Source organism: Daphnia pulicaria, chromosome 1, assembly GCF_021234035.1.
Source record: "Daphnia pulicaria isolate SC F1-1A chromosome 1, SC_F0-13Bv2, whole genome shotgun sequence".
NCBI classification, from domain to species: domain Eukaryota; kingdom Metazoa; phylum Arthropoda; class Branchiopoda; order Diplostraca; family Daphniidae; genus Daphnia; species Daphnia pulicaria.
In genome coordinates this window covers 10,036,979-10,057,327 of record NC_060913.1, presented here as the reverse complement: position 1 = coordinate 10,057,327, position 20,349 = coordinate 10,036,979, and the positions used below count along the sequence as shown (strand labels likewise).

Below are 20,349 nucleotides of genomic sequence, written 5' to 3'. Positions count from 1 at the left end.
GTAAAGAGGAATTGATCAAAAATCTCAATTTATCGCACGTTGGCGCAACAACAGTGTTTTATCTCCCGTTTGGTTGGATGTGATAAATTCTCAATGACGTCATTTACGAAAAGGAAAAAAATTCAGTTAATGTATTTAAACTCTCCTCCTCCTCTCGACCCAATATGTCTATGTCGGCCGGCTGTTGCCAAAAGAAAAAAGATCAAAACCAAGTCACGGCCGAATGTTTTTTCTTCTTCTTCTTCGCCTGTTGTGGTGCGTGATGAGCCCCACCTTATCGCTGTTGCCCTTCTTCACCCGGAGACGTTGAATCAGTTCACTTTCAATAGTCTCTCTACCTAAAAAGGGGCGGATGAAACACTAAACCCATCTAACCAAAAAGGAGGAGAATTTGAATCTTTTGTAAATGTACAACATCTTTTGTTTATCTCAAGGAAAGCTGAGGCACTGGAACACGGCGGCGGCGGCGCAACGCTCCGATTGAAACGTTTTCATTTGCGTTGGCGCAATCCGTACGGACGGATCTTGTAGTTGCGCCAATGTGGGTCGCCAAACGATTCGACGAGATATGAGGCCGTTCTGACGCCCTTTTCCTTCTTCTTCTTCTTCTTCGCTGCGCCAAAATGGAATTTATTTTCCATGTTGTTGTTGTTGTTGTTGTATTTTGGCCGAGACGTTGCGGGTTTGGCCGCTGAAGCCAAAGGCGAAAGTTTTCCTATCGAGGATGAGGGGGGGAGCCTCGTTGCATCCGAACGCTATGGCCCAGTGACATTTTTACGACTGGGGATGGAGTCGAAGAAGATGCTGCTGCAGGAGAGAATTTTGCTTTTTATCGCTTCATGCAAATTTCGATATGCCGGCCATTTTCTCCACCAGTCCCAAATAGACTCTCTCTCTCTCTCTCTTTCTATACTCCGCCAAAGCCGACGAGCTGGCGAACTCTCTTTTTCATTCTGTATGGCGGCGATCGGGAAATCTGATGAGCAGCAGCAGCGCCCACATGGCTGATGTATCGGACCTGCTTCTTTTTGGCCCAGTCGACACAATTCAGAATTCATCGCCGTTTCAAGGAGAGATTGCCATCGCACCGTATACTCTTCTGACTCGACAAAGTGTTACGGGCACACAAACGACGACGGACAAGCAACCCAAAAGCGCCCATCGAATATCGGCCAGAATAATGGATTGCCCAGATCGCCATGTGTCTGTCTGCTAGCTGCTAGCTCTAAAGGGGAACAAATATATGGGGGCCCTTAACAGCGTCCAAGGCGATAAGAGTGATTGTGGTGCGACACCAGTAGAACGAGAGTTGGGGGCCAGCCTGTTGTTGTTGTGTGTTTGTCGCCTTTGAATGACGGCCGCTGCCGTTTGAAGGTTCTATGGTCTGCCCTTCCACATGTACATATCTGTCTAATCCATCCCCAAGGCTATAACAGCCGACCGAACTCGAATTGGAACAAACGTTCCCAATAAGGAGGCGATTTTGTCGTTCACCAAAGTTTAGAACCAGTTGCAAGTCGTCCGTATTTGTGTGGTATTTTATTTTTAGATGGTGCAATTAACAAACGCCCATTGTTCTTTTATTTTTATTTCCTTTATTTCTGAGAATCGAAACAAACAATCAACGTCGGATTGTGTATCAATGTTTGCGGCCATCAACTAATCAATAGGGCTATGTTGCTAAATATTAGGAAAATCAATGTGGATCATATTATAGGGGAATGCGGAAGTCGACGGAAACGATCAACGTTTCCGTGTCTCCGACTCAATATCATCATCTGTGCAGATCAAGTAATTCGTCATTTAATTTCTTTAGAGTTAGCAAATTCCGTTGCCACCGCACAAGATGGGCAGAGTGCGTGCACCAGAGGAGCTTCCACCGTAGCTGCTGCTCGAGCTTCCGCTGGAACTTCCGCCGTAGTGGCTGCTGCTGCTGCTGCTGGAACTAGAACCGCCGTAGCTTCCGGATCCAAAAGCTTGAGCGGCCTGAGCGGCGGCATACGCCTTGTTTGCGGCTTGCTGGGCAGCGGCGAGGTCGGCCAGTGAGGCCTGTTGTTTGGCTGCCAAGTGCTGGGCGTTGGACTGAGCCTGGACCGGTTACCATCACATAACAATTACATCATGTAAGTATTCATTATTATTAGCTTTAAAACAGTTTTTTAACTATTTTAAAAATAAGCCATTTTGATTTTTACCTGAGATGCCATCTGGGACTGGGCACTGACAACAGCCTGGACGGCCTGGAGGGCAGAGGATGCAGTGGCAGCGTGAGCACGAGCGGCAGCGGCAGCCTATTCATAAACCAAGTAAGTCATCTCCCGTCATCTCCCGTCATCTCCCAAATTATTAGAAAACAAAAGCGAATGGGTACCGAGGCAAGGGCCTGGGCCTGTTGGAGAGCTTGGACATTAGTTGCCTCGACGGCCTGGGCGGCCTGAGAAACTTGAGCGGCCAATGAAGCTTCAGCTTGAGCGGCGGCCTGGGCGGCCTGAGCGGCTTGGGAGATCTGAAACCAAGAACCAGTAAAGAAACGAGATTTTGATGACTGCCTAGTCGTTTTATACAAACCTGTGCGGCCTGGGCTTGTTTGGCAGCTACAACAGCCTGGGCCTGCTGGGCGGCTTGAGTGGCCTGGGCGGCAAGTTGTGCGGTCGCTTGTTGGGCGGCTTGGGCAGCAGCGCCAGCCTGGGCATTTTGGGCCGCTTTGGCCTGGTTGGCTGCCTGCTGGGCGATGGCTGCAGCTCCACCAGCTCCGCTTCCGTATCCGCTGGATCCACTTCCGTGGCTCGATCCACCAGATGAGGAACCATATCCACCGCTGGCAAAACCGCGCTTGTCCTAATCAATCCAATTAATTTTTGTCTTGACGTTATTCAACTGGACGTGATTGTCGGCCAAGTTGTGTTGAACTTACCCGGGTGTATGAGTTCTCCTGCTCCTCAGCTGCGTACACAGCAACTGCAAATTTAAAAATTAATTGTTGATTGCATTATCTTGTACAAGTTTTCAGCGATAGAAGATCATCTTACCGATAACAGCAACGAATACGACGAAGAATTTCATTTTTGCAAGTTGAATAAATAAGAATCCGGAAAGAGATTTGAATTTGGCGCTGCTGGCTTTCTGCTGCTGCTAGTGGGACGAGATACTCAAAAGTAACTGATGGTTTAACTCGACTTTTGCGCCGCTATTTATTGGTCGGCTGGAGCAGTGCGAATTGCTCCCCAGAGCGTTAAAACAATGTTAAACTGTTTGCAACTTTTCAATTTGAAGTGAAACCACTTTCGCCCTTATTTTGACCATATTTCTCAATGCGAAGCCACGTAATCTCTGCCGAGTCATTGACAAGACTGACAGGTATCTTAACTTTAACAAAAATATTTTGTTTGGCACAAAAGGAGAGTTCCAGTCGGTAGCTCAAAGTTGACAAAATTTTCGACGAGTCGCATTAATGAAATGGGTATAAATCGGCTTAACGGTTCTCACGCCCACGCGGTTTACTACTACTGGGAATACCAGAGGGAAAGGGTGGGGGGAGGAAACCAACCTTGCGTTCTCTATGACTCTGTTGGAGCTCTCTCTTCTTCTGTTTCGACTCTTAAACATATTTATTTGTTTTTTTAAATTTGCATTAATTAACTCTAGCTGATTTTTAGTCGATCCTGGCCGGGTGACAACAGATAATCGGTCGCTTCTCACAGGCCGGGGCAATCTCCTGTACAGGTGGTTAAGGTCGACGGGGAATGGCGTGATTATTAATCCAGCGCATTTGACATCATTTCACGCTGGCACGTGTGCTGTCGTCGGTTGTTATTTGATCAGGTAGACGTACATAAACTTCAGCATCAGCAGATGATATCCTGTTGAACCCTGGAATCAGATTGCGTATTCTTTTCGCGTCGATCGTGATACCCTTGAACTCTTTTCTAATTTTGGATTCGTCGTGAAGCGAATCAAACAAAAGGAGAAACGGAAAAAGGCGCTTTTACACGAGGCGATTGTCTAAATTGATTAGCAAGAAAATGAAGAACAACGTGACTTGGGTTCGCACCGATTCGTTTCTCTGAATGGTTTTACCTTCTTCTTCTTTTATCTCTTTCTTAGGACCAATAATGGAACCGTATATTTTATTCAAAGACTTTTTAATCGCCACCGAACATGGACCTATAACCTGGGCCTTTTTGTTATTTTTTAAACTCAATTTCACGTCAACATGGCAATGAGTCCGTGTACAACAGGATCGAGATAAAAACCAAGATATGTTTGATTTATTCCCCCCCCCCCCCCCCCGATACGTATAATTTATCTTTTTAAAATTCAGATCAATCGAAATAGAGTAAATTAAATTCCCGCCATCAGTTAATCTGTTGAAAAAATCCCAAAACCAATAAGTGTAAGCTCTTCAGTCTGGATAGTATTTCGGTGGCTGAAGTTGTTATCGGCTAGAAGTGACCGTTGGACGGACTGAAACGTTGTTTTTTGAACAAACGTGCCGTAGCGAGTCATCAGGATCGCTTGTTCCATTTGTTTCTTATCGTCGGATAAAAGCTGACAGCTGTCCATGATAACGGGGACAAATGTCGTAGTCAAAAGTCCATTTTCCCAGCGTCTATTACAGAGTGGAGAACAAAGATCGACTGAAAACTTTCCCTTTCGACGACCAAAAATCCCACCTTTATTCCCGATGGTTTCCATTTGTTTGTCTCGACATTACACAACAGTTTCTGTCACCTAGTCGAAATCCAAACCAGAGTCATTGGCCAGAGAAATAACAAGTTGCTGCTGTACTAAATTAGACGAATCACCACCAAGTCAACGCCTTGGCAAGGATTGTAGGGCCCAAGTTGACCGGAAAAGACAAAAGCGACAGAGCGGCAAATTCAAAAAATTCAAAATAAAAAATGAAAAAAACTCGAGTTTATTCTTCCGGTTCCTCCTCGCTCGTCCTTATGTTGTTGGTTCAAGAAAATTGGAGCGTGAAACGACACCTTCTTTTCGTTTAGGCTGCCACGTGCAATTTTCAGAAAATTTCTCTCCATCTGCCAATGCCCCGCTTGATGTTGTTTTCTATTTAATAAATGCCACGTAATCCACCGCCCAACAGTGGAATAGTATTTGTGTTTATTTCCCGTCGAAGAGCTCTGCAGCCCGGAATACGGAATTCTAGGTCGGTCGCATACACTGCGCCTGGCATTGTTGTTGGCCAGCAATTTGTCATCGCGTATTATCAAAATCTGCTGAAAAGAATCAAACGAGAAAGTTGGGACTTGAAACACGGGTTGATTTATTTGTTGTTTTTGTCCAATTTTCACCATGTGATTCCATGCGTAATGAAGGCAGGGCCCATGGATAATTTCCCACAAATAAACAGTCCAATTAATGGATTGTCTGCAACGTCACAGAAGGAAGAAAAAACAACGAAATTAAGACGGACAATGGCACAGAAAGCCTCTCTCGCTCGCTCAATAGCCCCCCATTGTGATTGATTCAAGTGTCGCTTGCGCTATTCCAAGATGAAAGCGTATGCAAATGCCAACCCACTAGATGACCGCGTTATTAGTCGGCAAAAAAGAATCTTTGATGTTTTAATTTTATTTTTTTTTTTTGGTGAGAGTGAGAGTTTGGTGGGGCAAGGCTAATAGTCTTGTCGCAAGCAGAAGCAAAGGGTAATTAAGGCAAATTGTGTGAAATTCGAATTTTCTTATTTTTTTTTCCAGGTGAATTCGCCAAGAATAGAAGTCAGCGAGTCAAACGAAGCCGGGCGAGTTATTCATTCAGCCACCGCCCAACTATTTAAGGGCGAGTGGCGGAAGCTGGAACATCATCAGTCGCTCTACATCAACTGAACGCTCCGTTCACTCAAACGATCATCAGTTCAACCCTTTTCATTGTCACAGAGAAATCGCCATTAACTCAACGAATTACGATGCAGTTCTCAATGCTATTGCTTTTGGGTATCTACTACATTTCTCATTTTAGAAAAAAAACCTACTGGCCCCCCCCTTCGTCTGGCATTGGATTTCACTCGTGAAATAATGTTTTCTAATTACAGGTGCCCTCTGCGTAGCTGCCGAAAAACCAACTGGTGGTCAAAGTGATGTGGCCGCCGTCAGCAAGAATGCTAATGCGACTAGCGAAGAAATCGCAAGGGTAAGTTTAGACCTTCCAGCAACCAATCGAATTGAATTTTATTGAAATTCAATTTCCATTTTTTTGTGTGTTTCTTAAGGACAAACGTGGATTTGGAGCTGCTTCCTCCGGCGGTGGGAGTTACAACGCTTCGCCCGCAGTCACCGTTCCCAACATTCCGCAATCCAGCGATCCTTACTCTTCCGGAAGCTCTTCGTCTTACTCTAGCGGATCCAGCGGATCGTCTTACGAATCCAGCCAGGCATCTTCGTATCCTTCGTCCGACTCTTACAATGCAGCCCCAGCTCCAGCCCAATCCAGCTACGGTTCCTCATCGGGAAACAGCTACGAATCGAACCCAGCACCTTCCTACTCGGCTCCCGCTTCTTATTCACCTGCTCCAGCCCCATCATCCAGCTATGGCGCTTCATCTGGAAATAGTTACGAGTCGAGCAACACCCCCTCCTATTCACCAGCCCCCGTTTCTTACTCACCAGCCCCTGCTCCGGCTCCATCCAGCTACGGTTCCTCATCCGAAAGCAGCTACGGCTCAAGCCTCACACCTTCCTCTTATTCACCAGCCCCAGTGAGCTATGGTGAGTCATCATCCGGAAGCAGCTATGGCTCTTCCTCCGGCGGAGCTGGCGGTTATGGATCGTCTGGATCGCAACACGGACCCAGTGCCACATCGCTCGCCGAACAGGCAGCTAACCAGGCCAAAGCGGCCCAAAATGCCCAGGCTGGCGCAGCTGCCCAAGCAGCCCAACAGGCAACCTCTCAACTTGCCGCCCAGGCCTCTCAAGCCGCCCAACAAGCCCAGGCAATCGTCGCTGCCAAACAGGCCCAGACAGCCATGGTTGGTTATTGATTACCCTTTAATTATGCTTGACTGCAGCTAAATTCCGTTTTTTTCTTGTCTTTGAAAGATCACTCAAGCGGCTCAAGCGGCCCAATCTGCAGCACTAGCCGAAGCTACATTGGCCAGCCAAGTTCAATTGGCGTTCCAGGTAATTCGCGATACTTGTCGTTTGTGAGAATCATTGTCATTATCATGTTTTATTTTTCAAAGGCTGTCCAAAGCACTCACGTTCAGGCCACTCAACTCGCCCAGTCCATTCAGAATCTGGCTCAAGCTGCCAACAACCACGCCAAAACGTAAATAACCGACCAACAACTTTCGAAACGAATGCTGGAACTAACTATTTTAACTTTTAGTGCCACATCCGCCGTTCAAGCGATTCAGGCGGTCCAATCTGCGCAGAACCAAATGGCAGCTCAGGCCCAGCAGAACGCCGCCCATCTCTCTCAGAAGCAGCAGGCCAGTCTAGCTGATTTGGCTTCGGCTCAACAAGCTGCCAACAAAGCGGCCGCTGCGGCTTCCGCCGCCCAATCCAACGTCTCCGGCGGTGGATCCTACTCGACCGGCTACGGCGGTGGTAGTGGCAGCAGCCACGGTAGCAGCTCATCCGGATACGGCTCACAGTCTCAGCAGTCGTCGTCATCGTCGACCAGCTACGGAAGTTCATCCGGAGGATCCAGCTATTGAGAATAGGACGAGGACGAGGATTGGCACGACGAGACTTGATACTCCCCACCCCTTTTAACCGCCCACTTACAAACACTACGAGGAATGAATAATCTTTTGTATCTCATCAGCCATTGACGTCCAGCTGTGCTGCGTCTTTGGATGTTTACGATTTTCTATACAAAATATATACATAATTATATTTCAAATGGATCTTGAGAGAATGGGGATCAAAAATACAGAAAAATGGATCGTTAAATAGCAGGCGAAGCCTCGGTTGATTGCTGTACACATTTTCACGCATAGTGGGCCGGCACGGCGTTGACCAGTTCGTCGACTTTGGCCGCCAAGCTGAAACGTTTGATGGCTCTCAGCGCAGTGACGAGTTCCCTCACGAGATCTCGATGCGATCGCGTTCGCCGGAATAGGTCGAGCATCTAAGTTGATTGGAACTGATTGTTTAATAATGGCACTGGAGCATGAAGCTAATTCACATATACTTCCGAAGCGGCCAATTGCTGGTCGTTGCTGGTCGACGCTTGAATGTTTGCGATGTCAAATTCTGCCAGTGTCAGTTGACGGGCCAAGTTCCTCCAATCATTTTGAATACCCTCGGAAACTTGAGCGAAAGCTTAATCGAGTTCGCAATTAATACATATAGATGATAGATTACGACTAGGAATCAAAGTGGGTTACTTACCATTGTCGATGAGCATGGACATGTCTTTCGGATGAGATGACGACGGAGGCGAGTGGCAATAGCGGCCGATGATTTGCTTCAAATCAGATCTGTCGGCCACTTCCGCCATGGCGATGAGCGCCGACAAATTATCGGGTCGAACTACGTGACGTGAAATCAGGTAGGTGAGCAGAGACGGCCCGTCTATCAAATAGTTGAGCGTTTGTCTGGAATCGATTTCGGCACTGAAACGCTCAATCAGTGCGTTGAGCTGAAGCGTGTCCATTCTAGCCAACATGTTGCTGCATTCCTCAATCAACTCGTGAAATGGCAAATGGCGATTCTCAGCGCTACTCATCTTTTTTTATCCCAAATTTGAAATGAAAACAAATTGGAAATGTCTGGAGCAGATAACAAAAATCGAACCTTTCCGATTGGTTTTCACGAAACGACTGAAATGTCCACCAGTCTAAAAAGGACCGTCGGCATTGAGAGTGGCCTGCTGATCCTGACAACAGTCCCTAATCTCGGCAAATGATAACTGGAGTTACCCTTGAGGGTTATTAACATTTACCTCTCTGAAAATAAAAACGGGGAAAAAACCTTTTCATTTTGACATTGTTTGGCGTTTCAGATAGATCGTCTCAAATGTGAAATTGTTATTTCAAAACGACTTTATTAATAACGATGAGAAATCAACGTTTTACTTTTTCTTCTGATACAACATGGGAAACGGGGAAAACGACACCTATGCACATGAGCAAAGTACGGGAATTACTATTTCCTATGAATCTATCACTCTTATAATTCTGAATAAATCATTTTCGGTCTGGCAGAGGAAAGTCTGGAAATTTCAAATTATTCTATCGCAAGGCATTTAAACACTTAAACCTAAAGTAATAACATTATTTTAACTATATTATTTTCATACAAAAATTTTTGCCTGTTTCTGTTTAGTGTTTACCCTCCACCTTTGACCCTGTTGTTTATTATTCATGTAAGAAATTACAGTTTTTCACCCATGCTCTCTGCTGTGCCACAACAATTCAAACGAGTTTTTATTTTTTTTTTTTCATTTTTTATTATACTTTCTTCAATGCAACCATCAGTTAACTGCAAATTCTTATGTGCATACATTACAAAGGCAAACGATTGGTCCTACGAAAATATGTAAATCATCAGAAGCAGACGACTGACACGAGGCGAATGCTCATCAGTCACAGCTCACGCGGTCACACCGTTCACAGCTCACAGGTAAGATCAAATTAATTTGATATATCTCGCACTCTATTAACGTGTCTAACCAACTATTAACATCTCGGATCAGCAGGGGAAACAATAGGTTCAATTTTTCTACGAATTTCACTCCTTTTAATGGTATTCAAGGCTTGCATTATGGTCTGGATGTGATCAACGTCAGGGTTCCTTTGTCGAAAAAGCCTCAGTACCTAATCAAAGAACATTCAAAGAGAAAAGGGACATTATGTATTACCTGAATCGTAATTTCAGAAAACTGACACTTTTCTTCCAGGTTTTTTCACAATTAACCAACAGCATGGTAAAGGATGTTAATCCTATACCATGCCAACAGTTACAAACTAAATTAACCTGCATAGTAGTTTCTTGCAAATCCCCTTGTTGTTGGCTTTTCAAAGTCTGTAGCTCGTTTTCGCTGAAGTCAAAGGGAAGGGCTCGCGCAAAAGTCAATACATCTCGGCCAAGGCGTTTAGCTACTTCCGTAAAAACTGAAAAACAAAAGGAAATTTTAAAACAACTGAAATGTTTTGTTTTTCTTTTTCAAAACTCGTGACTTTCTTACCCTTTTCTGTCAACTTGTCTCTGGAATCTTGACGAGTCATTTTAATTTCTTGTTTTGCAGGCAATACTGGTGAAGGGGGATGGATAACAATCTCTCTGTGTTTTTTGTAATCTTCGATTCTTCTAGCAGCCAAGGGACGATCAACAATCTTGGAAATTTCAAGTAGGGCATCTACATTTTGAGGATTTAACACATTTCTGGCTTCCAAAATAGAGACAAGCGAGTTGATGTCTTTAATGTAGCTCATTACGCGATTAGATTGAATTTGATCGCGAAAACGTTCGAGTGCATCTTTCAACTCTCTTTCTCCTAAGGCAGCCAGGTGTAACTTCACTACGTCTTCTATCAATACGCTATAAGGATTTCTAATGTCGCGTGTGGGGAACATGGTGAACTGGTGAAAAAAACTTGCCGAACGGGACAGCACAAAAATGAGAATAACATCCAAGATTCTTTTAAAAGGTTTGTCAAAATGTCAATCAGTTTGACACTTATACTTTTGTCGTAGTTCGTAGATAGCAAAATGTAAACAACTCTCAAAGTACGTAGAGTTACAATCGGCACGCCTATCGAAGGCAGAGCAGCCTAGCGGTCAATTCACATCTAGATAACGATGAAATTATTTGGTAATTTTATACACTCCTAACTTGCTCCTAATTCTCATCATAGAAGAATAGAAATTAAAATTCGATAACATCACTATTTTATTAATTACTATTTCCCGTTCTGCAGTGGGTATTCTCGACTGGATTAGTCAAAGAAATTTTCGTGAAACTACGAGACTCCACTAGTGGCGCTGGCAGGTATAAATTTACAATCTTATCTGACGAGCCGCTCGCTGAACCGTATTAAATGAAATGGTAATATTAGAAAACCTTTCTCCAGAGCACCATAAAATCTAGTATTTGGTAATCGGGAATTTCCCTTTCTCATAAAACTCGATTATCTTGCTCAAGTCTTTACTTTCTTTTTCCCGTTTATAATCTATAGTATTTCATAATGTTCATAATGATGATGCTTTATTCAACTAATACGCCAACTGCTTTATTCTACAACGTAAAAAATCGCAGTTGAATTTTTTTTAATTAAGAAAGATAATCATTCAAAATTTAGGGCAAATACAATAATCGGAGAAAAGAATTCATATTAACTGGGAGTTTCTAGTAGCAACCTGGTACGTTGTAAGGCCAATCACACACTACATTATGAAAAAAGCAAAAAAAAAAAAAAAAATTAGAATAAATAGCATTGTAATCACGCAATATTAATGGTACTTACCGTTAACTTTGGAATTGAAAACAAGACCAGCTTGGCAATATAAAGTGATGACCTGTTCATTAACGCATTGATAATATTTAGAGCAATCGGCCGGATCAGCGTAATATTGGCCGTTACTCGTACACGTTACTAGATCGCATCAAAAGAAGACGTAAATTCAATAAAACAAACTAATGCTTTTTTTTTTTTTACTTACTAGGGCGCTGAGTGGTTATCGGATAGAGTGTCGGTGTTGGTGCCGGAGTTGAGGTGTTAAACGGCCGCCCTTCGAGTGTTGCAGTTATGGCATTCGAAAAGGGGCTATTTAAAAGAAAGGTAATAATTCGCGAATCAATGACGCAATTCAATTTTATTTCATACCGTGGACCCATATTGCAGAAGCCAAGGAAATCGTCCAAACTGAGTTCCCAGAACATGATTCCACCCAAATTTTTGCTCATTGCGTATTTTACCTTGAGGATTGCCGTGTCAACATCGTCCCATGAAGCCCAAGTTGTTCCTTTCGAATTGCTTCCGAAACTGTATGGACCCATCTTTCCAGAATCATCAATCACTGTAGTCCACCCACTCTGTTGGTACAAGCACATCTCCTACAAAGAAAGGAAACCTTCTGCTCCGGTGTACTTCCCTGCAGGACCGGCTTCGGTTGCAGGAGATAAAAGGCCAGTTTGTGTTGGGTCTTGTAGTGTCCAACTTCGACCATAGCTTGGCAATCCAAAAATTAATTTCTCGGCTGGCATCCCATTTTCCAGCCAAAAGTCAACTGATTCGGCTACTAAAATCGCCTCAGTGCCCTCTTCAAAGTCACGCCGATAAAGCGGGGCGTGATGGTCCACTTGTTTTTCCCAGGCGCCGTGGATATCTATTGGCCAAAAAGGCTGAATGTAGTTATTCTTTTGTAACGAGTTTAGGCAACGATCGATTTACCATATGTCATAAAGTTCACGAAATCTACAGCTTCTGCAAGGGCTGGGATATTGTAGCTCGTTTCAGCCCGTACTGCACTGCAAGACACTGCTATCGTGAGCAGTAAATTGTGAGGTTTGAAGGCGTCGCGAAGCATTCTCAAGAGCGTAATAAAGTTCTCTTTATCCTCGGGTTTTCCCGGATCACCAGGATATTCCCAATCAAAATCCAGTCCATCAAAATTGTACTGAAATACCATATTACAAATTAATTGTCGCATTTATTAACAAAAATTAATTATTTGGGTTTTTTACCTGCAGGACGAAAGCAAGAGCTTTTTGCACAAAGTTGGCCATCTTCACGGGATCGGCTACAAGTTCTGAATATTGAGTGGAGAACGCCGAGTCATTCCATCCTCCAAGCGCAATCAAAGTTTTAAGGTTAGGATTTTGATTTTTCAACCCGGTGAATGTTTGGTAACCGCCTAGACCGATGTCGGCCCAATCGTCGAATACTTTCATTTCGTATGTGACGCGGTCAAGTACGCTGAAACCATAGATCAAATGGGTGCATTCGAATGCGTCCAATTTATCTGGCCCATACTGTCCAAGTCCTAGTACGAAAATAAATGAAACAAAAAATGCAACATAATTAAAAACCTAATAGACTTGTGTAGTTTTCGTTGAATTACCGTTGCGGTAAACCGCCCAATTGGCAAAGTAACAAACTTTTTTGTAGTTTCCTTGAGCATTGGCCAAGGTAACTAGCAAAGACAACGCCAACAAGACAACTATTTTCATTTTTTAACTTGGCTGGCAATTGCAATTGCAACCAGTCGATTCTTCACTGAAAAGCTAATGACTAAATTTCTAAAAGTAATAGGAGGTTATAAGGACTTCATCTGATAAATGTCTTAAACAAATTGACATTTGAACGAGGATCGGGATGATAATGAAATCGAGTGCGCGCGCGTCAACAACAAAATTATTTGTATAATCGCTTCACATTTCTATTGATTTTGTTGCAAGGGGGGATCTTTTGACTCAACCCTTGGATGGGAAACGGCCTTTATGTAAGCAAACATAGTTTTTAAACACCTATAAACATATGAAAACAGATAAACAAGAATAAGAAAAATCTATTCGCGATAAACAGTTGTCAAACCTTTGCCTTATTATGAAGTGACGAGTCAATATATGCAAGGAAAAGTGTGTACAGACTAGAAATTGAGGACGCACCTATTACGCACAAAAGAAGGACTTTGCTTTTGAATAATTTGATAACAAACTGTTGCAATATCTTTCAACTGACCATTCTGATGCCTTGAGATGTTAGCCGCTCATACATGGCGCGGTACGGGGAAAGAACGTGAAAAGAATTACGCGGCGTTCAACGTGTGTACAATGGAAAGCATTTTTTTGTCAAATAACTTCAAGAGTGAAGGTTGTTTTCTTCGGCTGAACTCGTCCACAGTCAATCTCGAGGCGCTTTCGTGTGACAAATAATTTTTAATATTAGAACGACATTTCAAATCTCAAATCTGTGTGTTTTCATGCCCAGAAAATGCCACCATCAGTTAACGATAAATTCAAGAAAGAAACGCATGGTTCTGTTAAAATTTGCTTTATTATATGAAGGACAATAATTGTGGTTGATGATAAAATTCGTTGAAAAATCATTTTTAGGATTATATCAATATATTGTTGCAGTAATCAACGGAAACGATCAACGTTTACGTTATTCCAACACAATATCATCATCTGTCTAGTCAAATGTTTCATTTCTGCAATTGGATTAGCAGATTCCGTTGCCACCGCACAAGATGGGGAGAGAGCGTCCACCGGAGGTGCCGCCGTAGCTGCTGCTCGAGCTTCCACCGTAGCTTCCGCTGGAACTTCCGCTGGAGCTTCCGCCGTAGCTGCTACCGCTGCTGTAACCACCGTAGCTTCCGGATCCAAAAGCTTGAGCGGCCTGAGCGGCGGCATACGCCTTGTTAGCGGCTTGCTGGGCAGCGGCGAGGTCGGCCAGTGAGGCCTGTTGTTTGGCTGCCAAGTGCTGGGCGTTGGACTGAGCCTGGACCCCCATCACATTAGAAAATTTAAGTATTCGTCGCTCTTAAAACTGTTTTAACTATTTTTAAAATAAGCAAGTTTGACTTTTTACCTGAGATGCCATCTGAGACTGGGCACTGACAACAGCCTGGACGGCCTGGAGGGCAGAGGAGGAAGTGGCAGCGTGAGCACGAGCGGCAGCGGCAGCCTATTGAGAATGTTCATCGTAAATCAGGTAAGTCATCCCCCCAATTATTAGAAAAACAAAAGTGAATCGGTACCGAGGCAAGGGCCTGGGCCTGTTGGAGGGCTTGGACATTGGTTGCCTCGACGGCCTGGGCGGCCTGAGAAACTTGAGCGGCCAATGAAGCTTCAGCTTGAGCGGCGGCCTGGGCGGCCTGAGCGGCTTGGGAGATCTAAATCCATTAGTTGATTTTGTAATGTCATCATTGAAAACAATTTCAATAATTCTAGAATTTATACTAACCTGACCAGCCATGGCTTGTTTGGCAGCTACAACAGCCTGGGCCTGCTGGGCGGCTTGAGTAGCCTGGGCGGCAAGTTGGGCGGTCGCTTGTTGGGCGGCTTGGGCAGCAGCGCCAGCCTGGGCATTTTGGGCCGCTTTGGCCTGGTTGGCCGCCTGCTGGGCGATGGCTGCAGCTCCACCAGATCCGCTTCCGTATCCGCTGGATCCACTTCCGTGGCTCGATCCACCAGATGAGGATCCATATCCACCGCTGGCAAAACCGCGCTTGTCCTAATCAATCCAATTAATTATCCGTTTTTAACTGGAAGTGATTGAATAGTTGTGTTGAACTTACCCGGGTGTATGAGCTCTCCTGCTCCTCAGCTGCGTACACAGCAACTGCAAATTAAAAAAAAAAAAAAAAAAAATATTAATTGCATTATTAAGTTTTCGGCGATAGAAGCTAAATGTTACCAATAACGGCAACGAATACGACGAAGAATTTCATTTTTGCAAGTTGAATTAGAGTTAAAACAATCCGGAAAGATTTAACTTGTTCGGGCTACTGCTGAAAGTTGACTGATGATTAATGGAGACTTTCCTGGGCTATTTATTTCATCTAGAAGCGAGTACTTCGTAGACCGTTTCAATAGTATATTGTCCTTTAATCCCAATTATTAGAAAACTTTCGCCCTCATTATGACCACGCCACAGTACCATAAAGTAAACAAAATCGCAAAGTCACTGACAGCTATTGATGACACGAAATAAAAAAAAATTAAATCAGTTCAGATAGAGAGACTAGTACCCTTTACATTGAATCGGACGAACTCACACCCATAAAGGACAAACAATGGCGGCAACGCCCACGACCCTCGGGTAAAAATCAATCTTCCGTACCGTGAGTCTCCAGCAACTCTCTCTCTATCGGTACGTAATTATACAGTAACTAGTCTATATCTCATTTTGTTGTGATTAAAATTCGAAGCCTTAACTTTTCCCTACTTTCACGCATGAGTCCATATTGTCTATGGCTATATTTATAGTTTTATACTGCCACGCATAACGATATGGTCATTTTATTTGCAGCATTCAATTAGAGATAGCCATTCATGCACGGGTTAGAACTGTTTATATTGTCTCTTGACATTATTGACTCCACGGGTTGAATGTTTGTTGCGTAAAGAATGCCAATACTGCTAATTTCTCTTCTCTCCATTGTGGCAAATCGTAATCCTTGAAATCGACAGTGCCATAACCCTATGATATTTAAAAATTAACTCCACTCACTCGGCGGTTTCGCTTTCAAATCGGGTTTTACTTTTATACGCACCAGCAATTCCTTAGCATTTGACATTTTGAGCCGTTTAGATATTTTTGTTGCGACATTATGTTACGCCACAATTTATTTTATTTTTTTTTGTTTTATTTTGTGAAGTTGTTTATGAACGCGACAGATGTCATTTCTGATTGAAATCTACCTGGCGCTTATTACCTACAAAATGTCAAATTTATTCAGAAGGAAAATGTTCGCTATCACAACCGTATCAAATGTCGAATAGCTATTTCCAAAGCCAAGTTGTCTGCTGATAGCACTTTCGATGATGAGTAATATTACTGAGGCTCACACTTTATAAATCACAATACATTTTTAAATAACTTAAAATAATCCGAATCTCTTTTTTGTCATATTTTTTTTCCTTTAGATTTTACTCTGTGCACAGTTACGCAACATGAACTGACCATAGTCTGAAACTTAAAAAAATAAAATAGAAACAAAACAAACAGAGTTGGGTTTTCCGGGGTTGGCTATCTAAACAAATATTTTTTAAGACTTTTGTTCGTGTTGTTTTCCACTCTCTTCTTTTTTCAATTTTCGTATGTGTCGGATATTACGATTTTATTTTGTGAAAATGACTGATGATGAAATGATTAATCAGTATTTTCTGTCGAGTCATGTCTACTACTTAGCTATGTTGGTTGAGCTCCCTCAGGCTATATGTGTTATACTACTGCCATTGTTGATCTGCCTACATCTAATATAGGTGTTATGCAATAATCAGTGGCGCAAATGAAACAGCTACAATTAGAACCGAAGAACCTAATCAATGATTCTTCGGTGTCGGAAATGCGGACAATTAAAGCAAACTTTTCTTGAAGTATTTGTCGCCAACTCACTACCTGATTTACTCGAAGCTCCCAAGTTCGACACTCGTAGACTCCAAACCTTTTAAAAATGAAATACTTCATTCTCCTAATTCCACATCCAATATTATGTGAGTAAAATGCAAATTAAAAGTGAAAAATTAATTTCTAAATCCTAAGAATCATCTTGTATCCAGAAAACAGATGGAAAACTATTTCTTGGTGTCTTGGATATTGCAGTTAGCGTTTTCTTTTCTGTAGCTTTCTTTATAAATCGAATCACATGTGAGCCTTTCGACGTGATGCCTCTCAGTCCCGACAGTGTTATCATTCATTGACGGAAAGCCACCGGTACTAGACTATGAATAATCCACCTAGTAACATGGACACAACCAGCGCCAACCGCCAACCGGTTTGCACAAGTCACGGAGGTAACGCTCATTTAATATTTATTTTACGAATTTATATCTTATAACTACTTGATTGAAAAATGTTTGTGCTCAGTGAGCTCTTTAATTTTCCAGAACCAACGGACTGAAGTGAAAAGTTACTTAGTATGAACAAAGGCCCTGGTAATTAAACCGCCCTATCATTAGTGCACATTAGTGACAGATATATCCCGATTGATTCTAGTAGGTACGTTATGTGGTTCTTTTGCTACTTTTAACACGGGTGTTCAGGTACATTACGGGGTCTTTCGTTGCTGAATTAGCTGACCGAACTGAGTCAAACTTTCTCTGATCTATTAACAAGATTCCCCGAATGGTTTTCCTTGCCATAGTCTCGACGTGGCCCATAATTTGACCAAGCTTCCTGAAGACTGAAATACTGATGTGCAAATAATGGCAAGGAAATGGACCAGGAAATGGGCTAGGAATTAAAATGACTATTTCATTACCCAAATTCGCAAAGAGGCCCATTTTACATATTGTAACTTTGCAATGTAATGGCAAGTTTATAATAGATACGCAATTGCGAGGTAAGTGGTGTGAATCACAATACTTTCAATAAAAGTCATTGGTTAATTTACAGATAATATTTTAGATTTAATTTGATATTTTACAGATAAATATTTTGACAGCCAAATATTTATAAGAATTTGAATTGGCGCAACCAAATGGACGACACGGATCACTTGGCAACCCCTTGCTCCGAACGGCGCAATACAGAATTACAGATTACTTTTTTGGGCTTTCTGCCAGGTGTGTACAGACGAATCTGTTTACTTTTCCTTGAGAGTTGAGAGCAGTTTATTGAGTAATTTTATTCATTTATTTTTTAAAAGACGAATAGCATACGAAAATGATGTCGGTTACAAGCATCGCTCGTAATAAAGTATTACCCCTTCTTCGAAAATCAACCAAAATTCAATCAACCGCATCACTTTCATCTTTAGTTAAACTAGAAGAAAAACAAGGTTCGTCTTTACTGCACTATTTTAAGCACTGTTATAAATATTTAATCTATAAACTCTCATGGAACAGGCTATGCTGTTGTGTCAATGCAGAAACCCCCTGTTAATTCCTTGAGCCTTGAAATGATTCAAGCATTGTCCCAGTCCTTGATTGAATTGGAGAAAAACAAATGTAAAGGAATCATCCTAACTTCGGTATTGCCAGTTGCCAATCATATTTACACTTACCATTGTTGTACTAAATGGTATTTGTAAAAAAAATAGGCTTGCCCTGGTATTTTCAGTGCTGGCCTGGACATTCGTGAAATGTACCAGCCTACTGATGACAGATTAAATCAATTTTGGTCTTCTCTTCAAACTTTGTGGCTTCAATTGTACGGTTCCAAAATGGCAACTGTTGCCCTTATAAATGTAAGAAATTCATTAAAAGATCCACTACTAAAACAAATTAATAATTAATAATTACTTTTTTGCAGGGTATGATGACTGGCTGATGCTGATGAAAATTTGCATGTGCTTCCATAATTATTGAGAAATTAATTTGCACTTTACATAACTATATTAGGGCATGCTCCTGCTGGTGGATGTTTACTAGCAATGTGTTGTGATTCCAGAATTATGTTAAATGGAAAATCTAGAATTGGCCTTAACGAAACAAAGCTTGGAATAGTTGCGCCATCATGGTAATAAAACGACAAAATACTCAAAATACTAGATGAAGCGGGAAATAATAATCTTATGTTGATTTAGGTTCAAGGATACATTTGTAAATACCATTGGTAAACAGTTACTTTAATACTTATTATTTTACTTTTTTATTTTCACAATTAAATTTATTTTCTCCCCTTGGCAGGTGTGCGACAATCCGGTAAGAATTTATATATATTTTTTTTCATTACAAACACTATGTTTAAACATTTTTTTTTAATTTACTAGAACGTGCGCTTCAATTGGGAAGTCTATTTAGTCCCGAGGAAGCGCTTAAAATAGGTTTGGTTGACAAATTAGTTCCCGATATGGAAACTGCCACTGCTGTTGCCGAAGCAGAATTGAAAGAATTCCTCCAGATTCCAGGTACATTAAATGAAATTTATAACAGTCTATTCAGATGTTTTCTACAGTTGAAGATTTTGGGAAATAGGTATGGCTCGCTATTTGTCCAAGATGAGGATCAGAGAAGCAGCAATTAAAGATCTTTCAGAGACCCGTGAAGCAGACTTGAACCAATTTGTAAATTTTGCTAAAACTGATGCAGTTCAAAAGGGTTTAGGATTGTATTTGCAGAATCTGGCAAAGAAGAATTAGCACAAAGTTTATTCAATACTCTAAAATACAACAATAGAAACTAATGCCTTGTAAATAAATCACTGGGGACCTCCTCTCTGTTAAAACATAAAGATCTTGTTACAGAAATAGTACTATACATATAATGAAAGAAATTTACATTGATGAAGTCTATTTCCTCCTGAGAAATTGGCCTTCTCTTATACTTTCCAGATAGCTGCCAATCTTCAATAATGATTGAAGCAGCAGGTTTGTTACTGGCAGTCTTGGCCAATGTCACAGCTTGGACATTGTCAACAGCTTGCACAGTTGATCCTGTAATAAAGGAAATGGACAATTGAATAGTTTTATGAAATATATGAGGTGAATCCTTAAAGAAAACTAACCGTGCATACCTCCAGCAGATGTTTTCCGAAATTTAATCATAGGGATATGTTTATTAACCATCTAAAATATTGAAGATACATCTTGATCCCTATTGAAATTAAATATTTTCTTATTATCAGTACTTACTGCCCAAGTTCTGGTGGCGCTGGCCATTTTCGTTGTTGCTATTGACATAAATAAAAAGTGAAATCTAATCTGTTTCTATTTTCTTGTAGACAAGAAAACTTGTAGCCGTCTGCTAACTCGCTGTCTGCTGCTCTGCTTGT

At 42.0% G+C, this 20,349-nt stretch overlaps 6 protein-coding genes and 1 pseudogene across 9 annotated transcripts; 2 read left to right on the top strand and 5 right to left on the bottom strand.

Moving 5' to 3' along the window:
* Nucleotides 1-1,578: 1,578 nt before the first annotated feature.
* On the bottom strand, nt 1,579-15,451 carry LOC124348726 (glycine, alanine and asparagine-rich protein-like). The gene is made up of 7 exons (XM_046799003.1): nt 15,328-15,451; nt 15,209-15,252; nt 14,875-15,144; nt 14,669-14,803; nt 14,500-14,595; nt 14,138-14,409; nt 1,579-1,825 (listed from the first exon to the last, which is right to left on the bottom strand). The coding sequence occupies exons 1-7, from the start codon at nt 15,359-15,361 to the stop codon at nt 1,819-1,821; spliced, it is 858 nt and encodes a 285-aa protein (XP_046654959.1). The 5' UTR covers nt 15,362-15,451; the 3' UTR covers nt 1,579-1,818.
* Nucleotides 2,196-7,913, top strand: LOC124347348 (flocculation protein FLO11-like). Its single transcript, XM_046798447.1, has 7 exons — nt 2,196-2,306; nt 5,718-5,954; nt 6,053-6,150; nt 6,230-6,985; nt 7,056-7,136; nt 7,199-7,284; nt 7,345-7,913. Exons 2-7 carry the CDS (start codon nt 5,927-5,929, stop codon nt 7,673-7,675), a joined length of 1,380 nt encoding a protein of 459 aa, XP_046654403.1. The 5' UTR covers nt 2,196-2,306; nt 5,718-5,926; the 3' UTR covers nt 7,676-7,913.
* On the bottom strand, nt 7,759-9,032 carry LOC124349306. 2 transcript variants are annotated; one of them, XM_046799798.1, is made up of 3 exons: nt 8,355-9,032; nt 8,155-8,273; nt 7,759-8,091 (listed from the first exon to the last, which is right to left on the bottom strand). In XM_046799798.1, exons 1-3 carry the CDS (start codon nt 8,689-8,691, stop codon nt 7,951-7,953), a joined length of 597 nt encoding a protein of 198 aa, XP_046655754.1. In that variant the 5' UTR covers nt 8,692-9,032; the 3' UTR covers nt 7,759-7,950. The 2 variants fall into 2 exon arrangements, with proteins under 2 accessions (XP_046655754.1, XP_046655749.1); XM_046799793.1 differs by having other exon boundaries at nt 8,155-8,285; nt 8,355-9,024.
* LOC124349104 lies at nt 9,608-10,713 on the bottom strand. The gene is made up of 3 exons (XM_046799620.1): nt 10,153-10,713; nt 9,942-10,078; nt 9,608-9,781 (listed from the first exon to the last, which is right to left on the bottom strand). The coding sequence occupies exons 1-3, from the start codon at nt 10,538-10,540 to the stop codon at nt 9,644-9,646; spliced, it is 663 nt and encodes a 220-aa protein (XP_046655576.1). The 5' UTR covers nt 10,541-10,713; the 3' UTR covers nt 9,608-9,643.
* On the bottom strand, nt 11,155-13,251 carry LOC124347258 (annotated as a pseudogene).
* A 2,358-nt stretch (nt 15,452-17,809) lies between the features above and the next one.
* Nucleotides 17,810-19,761, top strand: LOC124348741 (enoyl-CoA delta isomerase 1, mitochondrial-like). Of its 2 annotated transcripts, XM_046799022.1 has the most exons (10): nt 17,810-17,977; nt 18,064-18,200; nt 18,284-18,415; nt 18,483-18,607; nt 18,677-18,823; nt 18,977-19,095; nt 19,163-19,191; nt 19,266-19,280; nt 19,349-19,486; nt 19,554-19,761. In XM_046799022.1, exons 3-10 carry the CDS (start codon nt 18,301-18,303, stop codon nt 19,715-19,717), a joined length of 852 nt encoding a protein of 283 aa, XP_046654978.1. In that variant the 5' UTR covers nt 17,810-17,977; nt 18,064-18,200; nt 18,284-18,300; the 3' UTR covers nt 19,718-19,761. The 2 variants fall into 2 exon arrangements, with proteins under 2 accessions (XP_046654978.1, XP_046654971.1); XM_046799015.1 differs by lacking the exons at nt 17,810-17,977; nt 18,064-18,200 and having other exon boundaries at nt 18,207-18,415.
* Nucleotides 19,673-20,349, bottom strand: LOC124349871 (28S ribosomal protein S36, mitochondrial-like). Of its 2 annotated transcripts, none has more exons than XM_046800793.1 (4): nt 20,210-20,349; nt 20,083-20,143; nt 19,857-20,011; nt 19,673-19,794 (listed from the first exon to the last, which is right to left on the bottom strand). In XM_046800793.1, the coding sequence occupies exons 1-4, from the start codon at nt 20,255-20,257 to the stop codon at nt 19,777-19,779; spliced, it is 282 nt and encodes a 93-aa protein (XP_046656749.1). In that variant the 5' UTR covers nt 20,258-20,349; the 3' UTR covers nt 19,673-19,776. The 2 variants fall into 2 exon arrangements, with proteins under 2 accessions (XP_046656749.1, XP_046656757.1); XM_046800801.1 differs by having other exon boundaries at nt 20,092-20,143.